Raw genomic sequence first — 17,149 nt, forward strand, 5'->3', positions numbered from 1 at the left:
ATCGCCGAAGAATGCTTCGTATTTACGGAATGTGCAAAGTGACGATCTATACCTCTGCGCCCCTGCCAGGGACCGACAACCCTGCGTGATACTTGCAAGTTGCTTCATCCCTTTAAGCCTTGTGTTCCTGCACATGATCAATAGCACGAGGAAGAGCAGCCGTTAAAAGGACAACGGAAACTGACTCAGGAGTATTTCCGTCATGCATGTATACACGCTTTCCCGAGGATGTATGAATATGCCCCCAATGCAATTCGAAACAAAACGTGATAGTTTGGAATGCGTTACAATACTTGCTAGTACAGCATCCATTTGGTTACTTTTGCTCGCTCTTCTCTCGACAAAGCATCCCTTGATTGCAATCATGGCGATCCTTAACTGGAATGATTATTCTTCCAGATTGTCGCAGGTTTGAACCATACCAGCTCCCAGCAGGGAAGAGTCAGAATCGTTCTCCGGCGCAAGACGAGCCTTGAGCATGTGTTGAAGGCCTATAGAACAAGTCCAATACTGCAATTTTTGTTTACTCCCTATACAGACTGGATACAACGCGAAGATGCAAGATAACTGGCGGTACGCGTCGCAACAGACCCTTTGGGTCTTCGTCCGAGCCCCCTTGGCCTCTCATTCCCTTCACACGATCAAAGGGGCTAGATATAAATTCCACATAATCCCCCGCAGGCCAGAGGTCTTGTTTCTCCCTCCTATCCACCACCCAACAAAATAATCACTCGTTCGCTATCTATCTTCGCTCTTCCACTCGTTTGGGCACACTTTCTGAACATATATTCCTTCTCATAAATCAATCTTTCAGTATACCAAAACCTCGCAATGGCCCGTCTCAGCCTCTCTTTCCTCTCTGTTCTGCTCGTCCTTGCGGCGCTGGCGCTCTCTATGCCCGTCAAGCGTGACGAGGAGGCACCCAGCCACGGCTTCACTCTTGAAAGTACCCTTGACCAATTGAAGGTAAGATTATGGTCTACTGAACAATATAAATGTATCATCCACTGACACATTTCATGCAGAGTGCTACTAGGCTTATGGATGGACTGGATAAGAAGGAGCGTAACGACAAGGACAACGAGACTGAGCATGCTCCCGCAGAAAGCGACGATGACAGCAATGCTGCCGCTGATGAGACTAAGTCGGATCACAAGCCTACTTCTACCAAGAAGCTTTCCTCTGGTACCTTCGTTACTCCTACTGCTACCAACACCCACCACCCTACCTCTCAGCCCAACGCACTAGGCAAGCTTCCCCTCGTCGGTGGTCTCCTTGGTGGTGCTGGAGGCGGTCTTTAAATGGTTCAAGCTGGATAGAGTCGAACAGTAAGAGAGTCGACACCTGTTTTTGTTATCAATGTCTGATGAATCAATTCATGTATGGTGGATACTGGCTGAAGTGGTTTTAATTTCGGTTTGTATTTTGTTTCACGCTGTTGACAGTGGATATGTCTCGTGGGATATCCACGATAGGCAAATGACATGATGGTTGTGTTTTGACATTAATTTGTAGTGATTATTTTCATTGCTATCTAGCAAGTTGGTCTGGGTATCCGCTGCTTATGTGGTGATGTGGTGATATGGTGATAGAGCTGCGACTTGAGAAGAGCATCTTGTCGGATGGCAGTTTCCGAGGACAGTCACAACTGTTCATGAGCGCTTCTCTCGGGCTGCCTGCTGTTGGCCTTCGTAGACTCCTGTGTAGTATCCAGCATAATACCAAGACATCATGAGGTTCTTCAACGCCTCGTCCTGAACTATAGATTAAAAGTTAGTCCGATATAATTCACAAATCATGGAGTTCGAACATACCATTAGCCATAGCGGGATGGGGCATCGGTGGAGCGGTGGTAGAGACTTCAGGGCCAGGGCCATTCACAGGTTGAGAAGCCTGGAATTGTCAGCGTGATGCCTATATTATCATGATTCAGGACTAGTAACATACCTGGGCAGGTTCATCGATGTTCATTGATGTATCCTCATTCCCGGTAATAGCATCATTCTCGGCGGCATCGACTTCGACTTCAGCCTCAATAATTTCACCCTCGACAATAAGCCCAGACTCCTCTGCTTCTCTCAAGACATCTTCAACATTTTCACCTTTGGCGTGAATGCTGTGATAAAGCTGCCATCAAGTTAGATAGAGGTCACGTGAATCGGGAAGGAACTGACCTGGTATTCCTCCACAGCTTCATCCCAGGACTGAAGTAGAGCAGAGTCGTCCCAGATCTCTTCCTGTGTCAGGGTCTTCGCCTTTTTATTCTTCCCCATTTTCGCAGCCCATTCCTGTTCGTAAGAAGGGTTGCAGAGGTAAACACTGGGCGCCGATAAGTGCTGTGGTAGGCGTGGCTCACCGCCTTCCAAGCAAATCAGAGAAAAAAAAAGTTTCCCGCAAAAGAACGAGAAGCGTCCAGTCTCCAATTCGACACAACACAACGTCAAAATGGCCCCTGATAAGAGAGAAAAGAAGCGCAAGGGTATGCGAACAATCAATTAGCTCGTGGAATCCGTTTTGGTCTTGCTAACGCTGTTACAGCCGCACCTGTCGCCGCCGACTCGCCCGCCAAAAAAACCAAGAAGGTCGAGGCTAAGGCCGCCGATGCCACCAAGGACACTGTTCCCAAGTCTATCTCGAAGAAGAATGCCGCAAAGCCCAAGGCTGACAAGACCGCTGCCTCTCCCAAGGCCAAGGCCCAGCCTACCCGTGAGGTCAAGCCTCGTAAGCGCGCTGCAGATTTCCTGACCGATGAGGAGGTCGAAGCGCCTGCTGCCCCCGCCAAGGCTGACAAGGAGGCCGAGAAGAAGCCCGCCAACAAGAAGTCCAAGAAGGAGGAGACCGAGGCTGCGCCTACCCTCAAGAAGGCCGCTGCTAAGAAGGCCGCCCACAAGACTAAAAAGCCCGAGCCCGTTGTCGAGTCTGAAGAGGAGGACGAGGATGTTATCTCTGCCGCTGAGGAGAGCGAGGCTGAGGATGACGCCGAGGATGACCAGACGGCTGCCCTCATCAAGGGTTTCGAGAGCAGTGATGATGAGGGTGAGTCCGGTGACGAGGGATACAAAGAGGGCCAGCCCATTCCCAAGATCCCAGACTCCAAGAAGGCCCAGCGCAAGCTGGCCAAGCAGCAGAAGGCCAACGGTGCTCCTGAGGAGCCCGGCACTGTCTACATTGGGTAAGATTTCATCCTAATCTTCAGTTTATGCCAATATCTAACATGTGTTTAGACGCATTCCCCACGGTTTCTACGAGCACCAGATGAAGGCCTACTTCTCTCAATTCGGTGACATTACCCGTCTCCGTCTTTCTCGCAACCGTCTCACGGGCCGCTCCAAGCACTACGCCTTCATTGAATTCTCCTCGGCCACCGTCGCCAAGATCGTCGCTGATACCATGGACAACTACCTCATGTACGGCCACATCGTTAAGTGCAAATTTGTTCCCAAAGAGCAGCTCCACCCCGAGATCTGGAAGGGCGCCAATCGCCGCTTCAAGGTGACCCCATGGAACCGCATCGAGAAGAAGCGCCTTGAGAAGGGCAAGACCCGTGACCAGTGGACCAAGCGTGTCGAGTCTGAGCAGAAAAAGAGACAGGCCAAGGCTGATAAGCTCAAGGCTCTGGGTTACGAGATTGACCTTCCCCAGCTGAAGAGCGTTGACGATGTCCCTGTGCAGGAGGCCCCCAAGGCTGTTGAGGATGCTGAGGCTGAGACCGCTGAGAAGACTGTCGAGGAGCCTGCCAAGGCTATCGAGGCTCCCGCCCCTACTGAAGATACCCCCAAGAAGTCCAAGAAGGGCAAGAAGGCTGAGGAAGTCCCCAAGGCGGTTGCTACAGAGTCACCTGCTGCCAAGTCACCTGCTACCAAGACCAAGAAGGCGAAGAAGGTCACCAAGACTAAGGCCAAGGCGTAAACGGGATCATGTAAAAATTGTTTGTAATTCATTCATATAGCCTCTGTCAATGCATTGTTAGTTTCAATATTTTTCCTAATTCAGTAAAGCAGTTGGTCGGAAATTGTCAAATTAGTGTAATTGTACCAAAGCAAAGAAATTCTATTACTCAACAAACGCAAGAAGAACTCGAGTTATGCTCAAGCTCAACTAACAAGTTGAAAATGCTCTACTTAGTCCCAACCAGGCTAGCGCCATCACCTGACCAACCCAACAATAAAAACCCACCAAGAAAACTCCTCCTCTTCCTTCTCCCAACTCCTCGCTCAAAGAATCGCATTCAAAGCTCACACACAAAAGGATTACTCCTTTTCTAACTTGCTTTGGGAGAAAGTCCCCGGACACCCTGCGCTTTGGTTCCGCCAAAGTCCCAAGCAGGCATTGCGGAAACGCGCCGCCATAGAAGCAATTCGATAGCGGCTGACTGCCCTATTCCCTCCCAGCACTCCGCACCACCCGACGGTTACATGTCACAATGTCTCTGGAAAGAATGGGGTGTGTGTTGGGTGTTGGAGAGGGGAAGGATTTGGTTCCTTGTATTGGGTTGCCTTTCGTCATGTTCGGATAGTCATGCGATTGCCCTTTTCATCTGCTTCCGTTTGGTTGTGGGTGGAGGGTAACTCAATGGGGCTCATTCTTGAGGCGAGGAGTTCTGATTTTGTCTTTCTTTTTGAGTCTGTAGCTTATGGCAAAGCGGCCGTGAGATTCTGTCTCATTGCAGATGCCCTGTCATAGGGGCCGGACTCTTTTATCATATTCATGTCTTTGCCATGGGTTTATGTTCGCGTGATGATATACCAATCATAGAGTCAAGCACAGAGATTCCCTAAGGGGGTCCTTGACGATAAACGATTATCTTCTTATCTGATGAACATGTATAATTTATTGAAAGAAAGAAAAAGCAATTGAACTTGAACTGAACAGAAACTGAATTTGATTAAAACAATATGCAATGCAATATTCATGATAATATCGTGGCATTACCCGTCATATAATACACCATAACCAAGCCCATAAATTATGATAGCCAGGACAATCCTACTCATTGCGCCTTCTTACTCTCAGCGCCAACAGGCACAGGTTCCTTCCGGCCTACCACCTGCGCAATAAATGCACCCACAACCTCCCCCACAAGCGCAATAGCAGCCGCACAGACACTGCTCCAAACCTGGATACTCACAGAGCCCAGTGGCGCGCGAGGGAAGGACACAATCCATTGAACGTAGTAGGGGAACCAGCCTTCGGGGAGAGCAAAGACCGGGGTCTTGGAGTACCAGAATTGCAGGAAGATTTTCAGTCCGTTTGTGCTGAGCCAGCGAGCGGTCTTGACGCTCCAGTCGAAGGAGGTTTTCTGCGAGGTGAGGGTCTTGTCTGTGAAGAAGGGTGCGTTAGTAGTCTAAACCAGCCGGGAGAAAAGCGTGGTCTTGTCTCCTCTATGCCATGGCAATGGGACACGTACTCATCGCCTCGTATTCCTCCATGGTCTTGTCATGGCGTCTGCGCAGTTTCGCCCATTTCGCGAACTGGTCTTGCGAGCTGACACTGTTCATATCGCGCTTTTGTTCGAGGACCTCGCGCTTTAGCTGTTGCTGCTTGCGAGCTTTCCGGGCTGTTGGCGTAGGCAGTCGTAGGTATAGGAGCCATAGCTGTTAGAGAATAGGTGTTAGTTGTTGGGTTCACATGTAGGTGTTCTGCGGAGCTGCAAGTTGCAGGGCCTAAGCGGGCGCTTATTGGTGGCATACAAGGTTGTCTATAGTACTCGCACCGATCGTGTTGACCAAGTGGATTGCGATGTGCACAAAGAGCACTGTCAAGACGAGGGACAGCATCGTGGCGGGGGTTGAAGGAGTTAGGATGCGGAGGTGGTGACTGCGACTGCGACTGCGCAGGCTGGGATAGCCTGGAGGAAAGCGACGGCTCAATCGGATAGCAGGGCCTAAATTGCAGGCGAAACCGAGGGATATTGTCAAGAAATGGTGTTGAAGTGAAATGACGTCCAATGTGGAAAGGTGGAAATAACAGCGGACTTGGCCTTTCCGCCTTCGCATGCCTACACCACTTCTCCATTTGCCCACAAATTACAGGTCCATTTCAAAGAATCAAAGGACTCAATATGATGAGGTCCTCACTATAGCCTCTTCTAATTCTCTGCACCAAAAAAAACAAATAATCAAATGTCCAACCCAGAGCATACATTCCAGGAACTTGCCCGCATCTTCTCATCTAGAGGAAACCAAGTCCTCGAAATCGAGATCATCCCTCCAAGCCTAGGCGCAACATTCCTGCAAGATGGCTGCTCAGTGGGAATCACAAAGAAAGCACTCGTGCAGGCGTACACGGTCGCGCGAGCACTCTTCTTCAAGACGTTAATGCCCATGTCAGAAGATGACTTGCAAAGTGCGATTCTCACAAAAGCCCAGTCAACAAATACGGTTACAACAATTACAGAAGTGATGCTACTATTTGACTGTGAACATCTCACAGCCTGCAATTGGCGCAAGCGTCGATTATGCGCAGCCATGGCACATTCGAACGCCAAGGATATTCCAAACCAGACCCCCGCCGTAACAGAACTCTTAGAAGCTGAGCTTACGCTCATGTCGAGTTACCAATGCTCGCCACTTCATCGCCATACCAAGTCGCCTACGTTATGGTACCACCGGCTCTGGGTGCTGAGGCATCTACTCGAAAGACGGGCCTGGAGTGCCGAGGCTATGCTACAACTCCAGCGGAGTGAACTGGAGATTATTCTTCGTGCGGGAGAACTGCATCCGAAGAATTACTATGCGTTCAGCTATATGCGACAGCTGAACGCGCTTCTTGCCGAAAGAATGGCAGGGAAACCAGACTGGAAAGCTGAAGCGGCGCTGCCCATTGTCAACCGGACGATTGAATGGTGCCTGGCTAATCCGCGCGATATCTCTGGGTGGAGTTTTGGGATATACGAGCTGAGCCGTGTCCCCGATTACACGGTGCGAGCGCATGCGCTTGAGAAAGTGCTCACGTTTTCGCTTGGTGTTGGGTGGGAAGGCGAGAGTCTTTGGACATTTGTCCATCAAGCTGTTAAGCAATTCGGCCTTGAAAGTGTGGCAGATGGTATGGGTTTATGCTGCATCCTGGAAACTGTATCCAAGGACTCCCCAAGTACGCAGGATGCTTTACAGAAGAAGTCATGGCAGACCTGGTTGGACCGGGCGAGGGTATACTGGGCAGTAAATGGTCAGAATGATACTTCGTAAACAGCTTAACTACGTATATGTGTATTCTAGGCATATTCTACAACAAGGGTCATAAATGTGTATACAGTCCCTGGTAAAGTATTCGACAGTCTCTACACGAAACCTAGCTTCGAAGCGCGTATATCATTCCCTGCATTGGTTTCGCTCTACTTTGGCCTCTCCTTTTCGCTACTTTTTGCCCATTCTTCAGTGCCTCAAATTATAATGGTCTAAATATGGTGGGTAAATCCTGTAGATTGTGAAAGGGTGGACGACCGCCAATAACAGAACCACCAATAACTTCTGTGTCGTGTCTCGTTTGATTAGCGCTTTGATGTACAGTATGCTTTGGTATAAACGCCAATGAGAGTCAGATGAACGCCTCGCTAGACACCCGCCCGGAATATTTGCAAGTAGGGCATAGGTGGATGATGTTTCCAAGTCGTATCCAAGTTCCAGCTCCTCCGTGACCCAATCTCCACGATGCCATTCCAAAGTTGCCTGTTGTCTATTGTCTGGTTGCCAGATGGTATGTTCGGCATCGCAAGAACGGTAGAAATCGCAAAAGGAGCCGGTATGAATCGAAGAATCGGAATCGCATTATTTTTTCCCTCCTCCTGCTGCCTCTGCAGCCCTCTTCTCGTCCGCTGTAAGGAGAAAAAGTTAGCCCTGTGACCCAAGCCAGATTTGCCGGTAATTGTAATAGATACCCTTCCTCTGCTTCTCGCGCATAATGGCAGCAGCGTCTTCCTTGGACTTCTGGTACTGGCTGCCAGTCTGGGTGTTCTTCCCCTTCTGTGGCGGTTGTTAGAGAGTCAGACACGCTGGCGCATGGGGAGACGAACCGAAGCAGCAGCCTTCTTCTGGGCCTTGGCCCGATCGTTGTCGCGCTGGTTACCTCGCGTCATTATGGCTTCGTATATAAGGAAAGTAGGGAGTGAGTGGGCGCGAAATCGTGAAACGGAGAAAAAGTTTGGAGGGGTTCGGCTTGGGATCCCGCCACCAAATCCTTAGCCTCATACTTACTTGCCCTAACTACAGTACAACCACGGACTACTGGCTTGGATATGCTAGTCTTCGGGGTTGATATATTTTCTGTTCTCAAGGTGCCGGGCGCCTATTAATTCCCCACCATTGGGGTCGGAGATTGTTACCTCGTTTCATACTTTGCCTTTTGACTTCTTCGGCACTTCGACTTGAGAACCCCATTAACCTTTTGCTTCAAATATCATGAGATCCCCCTAGATCACACTAACAGATAGGTATGATTCATGTGTTTTTGGGCAAAAACATCCCAATATAAGGCTGAAGTAGGCGAGGGCAGTGGCCACCCGCAGCCGCCAGGAGTCGTTTCACCCTGGTTGAAACCAACAACTCTCAGCCACTCCTTCAGCTATCTCAAAAGCCAGTTGAGATTGTATTACCAAGGTATCAAGACCCTAAGCCCCTTTGGGATATAACCCCGGATCTCTCAGCGCTGAATGGTTCTAACTGGACCACAATGAAACGCTTGCATAGATCGCATCGGTTCCATATCGAGTCAGAACCCTGTCGATCTCCTTCAGTGGGAGCTTTAATTAAATGTCCTTTGTGTCAGTTTCAAGTCTATTCATAGCAGACAAGGCGCTACAACAATCGGCATTCAATAGGGTAGATATTCTCGTCTACCTCCATTGTCCCATTCATATTTTCCCTTTGTATATTCTTCCCTCGAGTTGACCTCGCTTTGTTCCATTGTGGAATATCAAGCTGTCTGCTGGTCAGGTTGCTTCCTTCCCATCCATTTTAATCTCTTCTCCAAACCCGAAGGCTCTCCTACCCAATTTACACCTGTTTCTCTACTTCAACTGCTGCTTTTGATTTTAACATGATGAACCGATTGCGTGAATCCCTGGCTGGTCCAGGGTACGTGATTTTGAACGCCATCCGCGTACTCAACATTATCGCTTTCCTTGATATCATTGCTGCATCCGTGGTCATGCTGGTCAAAATCAATATGCTGAACAGCTTCTTTTTCTTCGAGGCTGTGACTCATGCCGTGGTGGCTATCGTTAGCAGTAAGTGTGTTCTCTTCCATATACTTGACATTGGACTAATCGTTTGACAGTTTTCCTCATTATCTCCGAGCTTCCCATTCTGCGCACTTATTTCGATGATCACTGGCCGATGTTCGGTCAGGATGCGGGCTTTTACACTCTTGCCGGTATCATGATGATTCTGGGTGTCTCGACTCTAGGCAATTTGAACACCAAGGCCATGACCCAGGAAACAATCGGAATGGCCTTCTGGCGCATTATCATCTCCGCCGGTGTTCTTGCAATGGTAGTTAGTGTGCTCAACGTGCTAGCAGTAAGTAAATCTAAACCCCCAATCTGTATTCTCTTGACATTGTACTAATTCATCCTTCTAGAGCTTCCTCTTCAGCGACTACAAAGCCGGCGTCAGCGCCCGCCACGTCCGAGCCTACGGCGCAGTTGCACCACAGAAAGTGATGAGCCGAACAAGCAGCCACCGCACTCTCCACCTGAGCATGAAGCGCGAAGAAACGCTTCCGTCGTATACTAGGTCGAACCCCGTGAAGCGTGCCACCCAGCGCTTCACTGGTCGCTTCCCTCTGAAGATCTCCAAGCCGATGAACCCAACGCTGGTCGCTGAGAATGATGCTGCTTCGTCCAAGTACTCTCGTGACTCGGTGGAGATCCGCGAGCCTGATCTTGCTCACCACCCTGCTTTGTACTCGGGACATATGGTTTGAGCTGGACTTGAAATTAGTCTGCAAAATGGAATGGATTTCTTTTCAATGGATGATCTGGCTTTGAGTTGAACGATCAAGCGTTTTTGCGATGGCCGTTTGGCGTTTGATTCCCCTGGTATTTGTTTCTTTGTATTTGATGCTATTTAGCTGGAGCCAATTGAGATTATCTTTATAAATGATGCAGATTACCCTGAACGTAGACATGACATTGAATAGATATGGAGTATGGCATGTTCGTTGTCAGAGAGTAGTTGTAGAGTAGAAGTAAGTTATTTGCAAGGATGAGTAGTTGTCGGACCCACGCCTTTTGGCCCCGACATTCATTGAACTGGACACTTCGCCTTTCACACTCTGTCATCTAAACTCGACTGTCAGAGAGCCCAATGAAGTAGGATTATCTCCTACAAGCTCCAAAATGGCGACAATCTCCATCTCCTGGGGAACGTAAGTTCCAAAGCTCTACTTTCCGCATTCTATAGCTGACAGTGAAAAGCGTCAAATCCCTCCTCATATTTTTCGGCCCAGTGCTACTACCACGCTTAATCACTGCCTATCGCAACCTCCGCGCATCCATTGCAAGCCGTCCTCCACCGCGCCCTCTACCCGCAGCCCCAGGCCGAGCGCTCAACATCCTGTTCGGCAGCATCGTCTTCTTCCTCCTCCTGAGCCTCCCCTTCAACCCTCACGCGCCCGAACCCAACATCTTCTCCCTGACTCGCTCGCGCATCAACACACCGACAGATATCCTCTTTGCCCGCCTCGCGCGTCTCCGGCCCGATGCCCTTCTTACCGCAGCCGACACCCTCCTTCAATCCAAGTTCACCTCCCTCGGTGCCCGCAAGGTCTACCTGACCTATGGCCCAGATGCCTTGACTTCGTGCCAGTACTGCTCCTTTGATAATCTGAACACCTTCCTCATGTACTACCTACCATTCCACGTCCTGCTCCCGCATCTGGTCCACCTCATGATCCTCGGCGTAGCCACCTCAGCACCCATCGCAGGCCACGAATCCGCCCGCTGGCGTACGAAGTTCACCATGGCCGGTCTGGCTCTGGCCGCGATTGATGTCTACATTGTGGCAACCTACGATGCCATCTCAAGTGCCTCAACGTCTGTGCGGTCGGGGCAGACCCCGCCCTCCGGCCTCTACAATAGCATCACACTGCTGCGACCGCTGGCGTTCGTGGTCTGCGATGTCGCCTGTTCAGTGGTGTTATACCTCTCCGCTACGAATCGGTTTTTTTTCAAGCAGCCCTCTACGAATGAGCAGATTGACAAGGCTGTCTCCATAGCCGTGAACGCGCTAACGGGTGCCCACACCAAAATGCATGCTACCAGTGTTACTCGCAATGCTGTGGTGCGTGACAAGGCCCTGAAGAGTCGCGATGATTTGTACTGGCAGACTATGGTGGCCTCGGAGAACCCCACTCAGGCGGGAGAAGGGAAGATCCTCAACAATATTTGGGAAGAGGAGGAAGTGGCTCGAGCCATGTCGCGGGCGATGGCTGGCCAAGGAGGTATCGACCTGGCACAATTGGGTGTCAGTGCGAATGAGTTTGTGCGAGGAGTGACGGAGGGTTTAGAGTAAATAGTCAATATAGTCAATATATAATTGACGTGGACATCCGCAGATGCCAGGAATGACATAAATACACCGGAAATGGCATTTTATACACACACACACACACACACACATAGTATGTAAATATATGTATAAGTAAGTTAACTACCTAGATGTACACGTGCAGCCAGCCAAGCTCAACCCCTACGTAGTTCATGCACCTGTGCATCCAATCATCAACATCGACATTCAACACTTGACGAGGCGGTGAGTGGAGATGATCGTCGTGAGATGAAACGAGACTTCCCCCTCCATTCCCTTTCCTCAGTCTCTCTCTCTTCTTCTCATCCTGTCGTTCCCGGTTGAACGAGTCCTTCTCTCCACAGCTCCGAAAATAGTGGCGTGGCGGATGAGGCAGGTCCCACACGCATCTCGGCCCTGAACATTCTCGACTCTCGACTCTCAACTTCTCCGACTTCAGCTCTTCCCCCAGAATCTCCCTTTTTCACAACTCTGGTGCACTCTTCACCATGTCCAAAGAGACCTCCGTAGCGTCGGAGCGCAATGCATACGTTGGATCGAGGGTCAAGGAGACCACGTTCCGTGAATGGGTGGTCGCCAATCAGATCGGTATGAATACGCCAACAGTTCCTGACCCAATTCGAGCAGAAAGAAACAGACTGGAAATCCGCGCTGTGTCGGGAAATGCTGCGCTCCTGTTTATGCGTACCTCGGCATAACCTAAAGCTAGATTACGGCTCTGCTAACTCATGTCCAATGGCTTCGCAGGCATTTCCATGACCATCCTGGCTATGTTACTAGCCTTGCACAACCTCTACCCCTCACTCCGACCCTACACACAGCCTTTCTTCCAATTGTCCTACTACGACGCAGCCTCGAATTCATACGTGCAGGGCTGGGACGATGTTTACTTCGTCTTCAGTGCCGCTGTCGCATTCACCGGTATACGCGCCATTGTTATCGAATGGATTATTCAGCCAATGGCTCGCTCGGCGGGATTGAAGCGGAAGCAGGCTGTCCGTGTTGCTGAGCAGGGCTGGAATGCTATGTACTACTCGTTCATCTGGGGCGTGGGAATGGTGCGTTCGGTCGATATAATGCTCTTCGAGGTTGTGGTAACTGACTGTTGTTTTGTCGCAGTATCTCTGGAAGAATTCCTACTACTGGGGCGATTTTGCTCCCATCTGGTCCAGGTGGCCTGCGCGTCCTCTCTCTGGGCTGATGAAGTGGTACTTGCTCGTGGAACTTGCATTCCTCGTGCAGCAGATCTTCGTCATCCACGTGGAGGAGAGGCGCAAGGATCACTACCAGATGCTTTCTCACCACATCATTACCAGCGCTCTTTTGAGCTCCGCTTACATTTACGGGTTCTATAATGTATCCAACGTGGTGCTGTGTTTGATGGATGTTGTGGACTTTCTGTTACCGGTATGTTCATCTACAAGTGCTCATTATCAGCTACTAATTATTGGACAGTCCGCGAAAATTCTCAAGTACCTCAAGTTCGAAACAGCCTGCAACATTGGATTTGGTCTGTTCATGACCACTTGGTTCATCACCCGTCACATCATCTACCCAGCCCTTTGCTGGTCCATCTATAAAAATGTCCCAGCGCAAATGTCATACGGCTGTTACTCTGGTTCGACGGCTGAGATGATCTCGGAGAATGGCTACCCGGACTCCTTTGCATACCTGTTCGGACCGTATTTCAACCTGGAGAACCCCATCTGCATGAACCGCACCGTGAAATGGATCTTCTTGTCCCTTTTGCTGACCCTGGAGGGCTTGTCCATTGTCTGGTTCAGCATGATCGTTCGTGTTGCATACGGTGTTCTCTGCGGTGGTAACGCCGAGGACTCCCGCAGTGACGAGGAGGATGAGGCTGAGGTCGAGGATCAACCCGTATCCCACGTTCCAGTGCACCTGGTTGCCAAGGACGGTGCCACTCCTGACACAATTGCCATTGACGGTGCCCCTGGCCTGGACCGTCGGCGGTCCAACGGAGCCTCGGTACGTGCCCGGGGCCGTGGCCGTGTTCCATTCGACCAGAGTGATCGGAAAGCCCTACTCGGCCGCATTGGATGTGAAAAGCCCACATAAATGCCGTCAACTTTTCCTTTCCATTCCATTTTCTTTTCCTTTCACCAAAATTTGACGAATCCCATTTCGAGTCTTGTTAGCATGCCACGGCCTCTGCCTCTCGGCTCCTACGCTACGATGTCTGCTTTTCGCCACGGGATGATTAGCCAGAGCCCCAATGAAATGAAGTCCTCGACCCACGATGAACTGCTAGTTTGTTTCCGGCATATCGTTTTCAGTCTGCTTGCCGGGTCTTATATCCACCTCGTACTCGTGTTTTTTTCCATTTCGCATTCCTTTCTTTACGCCCCTTGTCGGCTTGGGCCGGAGGCTTTGTGCTGTGCTTTTCGTTGCCGTGCTGATCTCTCGATCGAACTGAGATTCTGTCTAGAGATCCACACAATAATACCCAATGAAAGCCTTTGACTTTGTATGTATGATAGAGACCACTGCCCATATCGGATCACTAGTACCCAGTGGGAACAAGAACAAGAACACGAACCAGTCATGTATATCTCCAACTATCAATAAACATACCCCCTAAGCGGCGGCTCAACATTCGGACCATGCCGAAACAACAAAGTATTAAGCGGTCCAACAACATCCCCAATAACCTCCGTTCCCAAAAACTCATCCAACCGAAGCCCAGGCGCAAGAGACATCCCACAAACAACCCCAAGGTCAATCCTCTCCAACCGCCCAGGGCCCTCATGCTCCAAAGCATCAACAAAGAGCGCAAACGCCAACGGATGAACAAGCACAGAAGAATGCGAATAATACCCTCCCCCAACCATCCCCCGACAAGCAACCTGAACCTGAACATTCTCAACCCCAACCCCCTCTCATCCTTTAAAAACGCTGATGCCCCCATTCCCCCACTCTGCGGCTGCACAATGGCATCATAACCTGAATACACACTCGTCGTAGGCACATACGCCGAATCACCACCTCCTCCTCTCAAAGCCTTCACAAACATGGTCTCATACCCCTGCTGCGAAATCGCAGGCGTGCAAAACGGAGACGGGTAATCACACAGGATATCCATGACAGTCCCGTGAAAATCAGCACTGACAGCCATGAAATCACTAACTGCGGCCCGTGTCGATGGCCAGTACTTCAATGCCCATTGCACGTCGATTCCACCCTGAGACCAGGATAGCACGCCGATGGTGCGGTTGCATATTGAGGATAGGTAGTTGATCGCATATGCTACGTACTCTGCGTTTGTTTGGATGTCGTCTAGGGAATCGCCGGGTATATTCACCCAGACTGGATCTGTGAATGCGTATTCTGTGAATAGCTTCGTGTAGCTGAAGTAGTAGGTGCTCCCTGCTGGATCTGCTGTTCCTGGTATTAAGAGGATTGGGATTTTGTTTGTTTTGCCGTAGGTGAATGTTTCTGGGATGTGGATTGCGGAGCGTAGGTTTGTTTCTGGGATTGAGTATGGGGCGTCGGTTGGGTGGTTTGTTGGGTAGATTGGGGGATTTGGGGCTTTGGGGTTTGTGTTCGTTATTGAGTTTATTTGTTTGTTTGTTATTCCCCAGAGGATGTCGAGGATGTTTGTTGGGATTAGGTTGTTGCGTGCTAGAGTTAGGGCTCGTTGGAGTGGGTTTAAGTTGGTTTGGAGGGTTGAGAAGGTTGTTAGTGCTTCGTCTATGCTTGGGACTGGTGTTGTTCTGCCTAGGGCGATGTCATATATTCGGAATTTGAGTTCGGATAGGTCTTTGGTTATGTTTTGGTCGCGGTAGAGTTGATTTGTGGTGTCGAATAGCTTGGTGAAAATGGCTGGGAGGTTGACGTGGTCTGATATTGGATATACTGGTACTGGACTTCCCAGGGCCGGTGATATACAGAGGACAAAGTGGATTGCTGAATGGCAGCGCATTGTGATAGACCACGTGGGCTTTAGCATGTTCAATTTAGGGCTGACACGTTCACGACAAGATCCCCACTGCGCAGCCTGGTCAACACTGTCAATTTATGACAAACAGACTGACATTCATAAACTCAATAATCACTCATAGTGATATGCCGTCGCTAATAGGGTCTGAGTTTCGATCCATCGTTTGGAATAAGGTTGTCCATTTACACCAATTGAGCTATCATGGACCCTCTTTTGTTGAAGTTTCCATCCCATGTTCTAAAGCTAAAGGTTTCAGTATATACTATCTACCACAAGGATGAGGTGCGTATGGGAGTAGTATCAAACCGAGACTGTTTAAAGCTGGGGGTAGCACCGCATAAATATCGGAAGCAAAGAACAAGAAAGAAACCAGGAAAAAGACTCAAGATGATTTCAACGCCGTCCTCAACGCTGCAGCCAAGCCCACATGCCTTCAATGCATCGGACTTATCTCGTCATGTTCGGCCGTCGCAATAACATCCGAACCATGGACTTTCTTTTGTGTAGCCCGATAGACATCAGAATCACTCCGCAGAGTATCCTCTAAAAGATCTTCTGCAACCTCATCCTGAACAATAGAATGAACCTTGAGGTCATTAAGCACACCAACCCTCCGAATAACAGGCCAAGATGGAATGATACAAACCACAAAAAAGCTCATATTGACCGCAACGGCTCCTGATAGAGGAAATTGGTCCTGATTGATCGAATTGATGCCGTAAGAGATTGCCTGCCTTGCACTTTCGATGCCTCGTATCACTGCGCTGGGCCGAACCACTTCCCCTCCACTCTTGTTGATCGTTCCGACGACCCAGTAGAGGTAGTCGTACATGAGGTTGAATCCCACTAGCATGAGGATGTAGACGCATGCCGATCTTCCGAAACCATCATCTGTCCAGTCAAATGGTTTTGTGTCTCGGTTCTCGTACTCTTTTGTGATGACCATTGCATAGAGGTAGAGTGATAACTCGAATGCATAAATCAGAATAAAAGCAACTATTGCCGGCGGATTGATACTGGGTCTCCTCCAGTCTAGGAAGAACCCTAGAGAGAAGTTCACGAATATAACCGAGGTACTGGCAACAAGTGAGGCCAAGGCCGTGCTCGGACGGTGCAGTAGGTGGCATTGTATGTTGAGAAGAAAGCCTCAGAGAACACACTTTGGAACATCATCGGGACCAAAAGCAGAAATTCCTTCCGACAAAGAAGGTTGCCCATTTCTCTAAGCTCCTTCGAAAGACTAGAAGGAAGATTCACCACAACGGGGTATAGTCTGATCGTTGCATCTTGGCAGGAGGCGAGAGCAAAGGCGCCACAAAAGGCCCAATAGCCTGAATAGCAATGAAACCAAGATACATTTCAACACTGATATGACCCTTCTCTTTCCTATGCGCATTGACACCAAAGATCACTGCACCCCCAATCCTCTGGCCAACAATCCAACTAGCAAGCCAGTATGCGAGATACTTGCCACGCTTTTGCTTCTCGGGATAAGCCAGAACAATAGCGCCTTCTGTAAGCCAGAATAATCCGGAAGATGCACCCTGTATGACACAGGCCAGCATTACATACCACTTATTGTCGAACTTGATGTTGCAGTATACACTGGAAGCATAGACCGGGAAGCCAAGCATTCCTGCTATAAATGTTAGAAAACGGATGT

At 49.7% G+C, this 17,149-nt stretch overlaps 11 protein-coding genes across 11 annotated transcripts; 6 read left to right on the forward strand and 5 right to left on the reverse strand.

Moving 5' to 3' along the window:
* Positions 1 to 831: 831 nt before the first annotated feature.
* Positions 832 to 1,301, forward strand: N7446_000812 (uncharacterized protein; the record flags this gene model as incomplete). The annotated part of the gene is made up of 2 exons (XM_058509579.1): positions 832 to 966; positions 1,026 to 1,301. The coding sequence occupies 2 exons, from the start codon at positions 832 to 834 to the stop codon at positions 1,299 to 1,301; spliced, it is 411 nt and encodes a 136-aa protein (XP_058378558.1).
* Positions 1,302 to 1,652: 351 nt separating this feature from the next.
* Positions 1,653 to 2,450, reverse strand: N7446_000813 (uncharacterized protein; the record flags this gene model as incomplete). The annotated part of the gene is made up of 4 exons (XM_058509580.1): positions 1,653 to 1,759; positions 1,815 to 1,893; positions 1,948 to 2,127; positions 2,175 to 2,450. Coding segments are annotated over 4 exons (642 nt in total), but the record flags the coding sequence as incomplete, so codon positions are not given.
* On the forward strand, positions 2,446 to 3,909 carry N7446_000814 (RNA-binding protein; the record flags this gene model as incomplete). Its single annotated transcript, XM_058509581.1, has 3 exons — positions 2,446 to 2,479; positions 2,539 to 3,172; positions 3,225 to 3,909. 3 exons carry the CDS (start codon positions 2,446 to 2,448, stop codon positions 3,907 to 3,909), a joined length of 1,353 nt encoding a protein of 450 aa, XP_058378560.1.
* A 1,081-nt stretch (positions 3,910 to 4,990) lies between these two features.
* N7446_000815 (guided entry of tail-anchored proteins factor 1) lies at positions 4,991 to 5,777 on the reverse strand (the record flags this gene model as incomplete). The annotated part of the gene is made up of 3 exons (XM_058509582.1): positions 4,991 to 5,319; positions 5,408 to 5,594; positions 5,691 to 5,777. 3 exons carry the CDS (start codon positions 5,775 to 5,777, stop codon positions 4,991 to 4,993), a joined length of 603 nt encoding a protein of 200 aa, XP_058378561.1.
* Positions 5,778 to 6,122: 345 nt separating this feature from the next.
* Positions 6,123 to 7,187, forward strand: N7446_000816 (uncharacterized protein; the record flags this gene model as incomplete). Its single annotated transcript, XM_058509583.1, has 1 exon — positions 6,123 to 7,187. The coding sequence occupies one exon, from the start codon at positions 6,123 to 6,125 to the stop codon at positions 7,185 to 7,187; it is 1,065 nt and encodes a 354-aa protein (XP_058378562.1).
* A 642-nt stretch (positions 7,188 to 7,829) lies between these two features.
* Positions 7,830 to 8,074, reverse strand: N7446_000817 (4F5 domain protein; the record flags this gene model as incomplete). The annotated part of the gene is made up of 2 exons (XM_058509584.1): positions 7,830 to 7,961; positions 8,012 to 8,074. The coding sequence occupies 2 exons, from the start codon at positions 8,072 to 8,074 to the stop codon at positions 7,830 to 7,832; spliced, it is 195 nt and encodes a 64-aa protein (XP_058378563.1).
* A 959-nt stretch (positions 8,075 to 9,033) lies between these two features.
* Positions 9,034 to 9,921, forward strand: N7446_000818 (uncharacterized protein; the record flags this gene model as incomplete). The annotated part of the gene is made up of 3 exons (XM_058509585.1): positions 9,034 to 9,223; positions 9,274 to 9,515; positions 9,577 to 9,921. 3 exons carry the CDS (start codon positions 9,034 to 9,036, stop codon positions 9,919 to 9,921), a joined length of 777 nt encoding a protein of 258 aa, XP_058378564.1.
* Positions 9,922 to 10,336: 415 nt separating this feature from the next.
* Positions 10,337 to 11,510, forward strand: N7446_000819 (uncharacterized protein; the record flags this gene model as incomplete). The annotated part of the gene is made up of 2 exons (XM_058509586.1): positions 10,337 to 10,365; positions 10,415 to 11,510. The coding sequence occupies 2 exons, from the start codon at positions 10,337 to 10,339 to the stop codon at positions 11,508 to 11,510; spliced, it is 1,125 nt and encodes a 374-aa protein (XP_058378565.1).
* A 503-nt stretch (positions 11,511 to 12,013) lies between these two features.
* N7446_000820 (uncharacterized protein) lies at positions 12,014 to 13,604 on the forward strand (the record flags this gene model as incomplete). The annotated part of the gene is made up of 4 exons (XM_058509587.1): positions 12,014 to 12,113; positions 12,273 to 12,583; positions 12,645 to 12,932; positions 12,981 to 13,604. 4 exons carry the CDS (start codon positions 12,014 to 12,016, stop codon positions 13,602 to 13,604), a joined length of 1,323 nt encoding a protein of 440 aa, XP_058378566.1.
* Positions 13,605 to 14,107: 503 nt separating this feature from the next.
* Positions 14,108 to 15,468, reverse strand: N7446_000821 (uncharacterized protein; the record flags this gene model as incomplete). The annotated part of the gene is made up of 2 exons (XM_058509588.1): positions 14,108 to 14,398; positions 14,476 to 15,468. 2 exons carry the CDS (start codon positions 15,466 to 15,468, stop codon positions 14,108 to 14,110), a joined length of 1,284 nt encoding a protein of 427 aa, XP_058378567.1.
* Positions 15,469 to 15,919: 451 nt separating this feature from the next.
* Positions 15,920 to 17,120, reverse strand: N7446_000822 (uncharacterized protein; the record flags this gene model as incomplete). The annotated part of the gene is made up of 2 exons (XM_058509589.1): positions 15,920 to 16,589; positions 16,744 to 17,120. 2 exons carry the CDS (start codon positions 17,118 to 17,120, stop codon positions 15,920 to 15,922), a joined length of 1,047 nt encoding a protein of 348 aa, XP_058378568.1.
* Positions 17,121 to 17,149: the final 29 nt, after the last annotated feature.

The sequence above is a fragment of the Penicillium canescens genome (assembly GCF_028828765.1).
Source record: "Penicillium canescens strain IBT 15451 chromosome Unknown utg000001l_segment0_segment0, whole genome shotgun sequence".
NCBI lineage: Eukaryota > Fungi > Ascomycota > Eurotiomycetes > Eurotiales > Aspergillaceae > Penicillium > Penicillium canescens.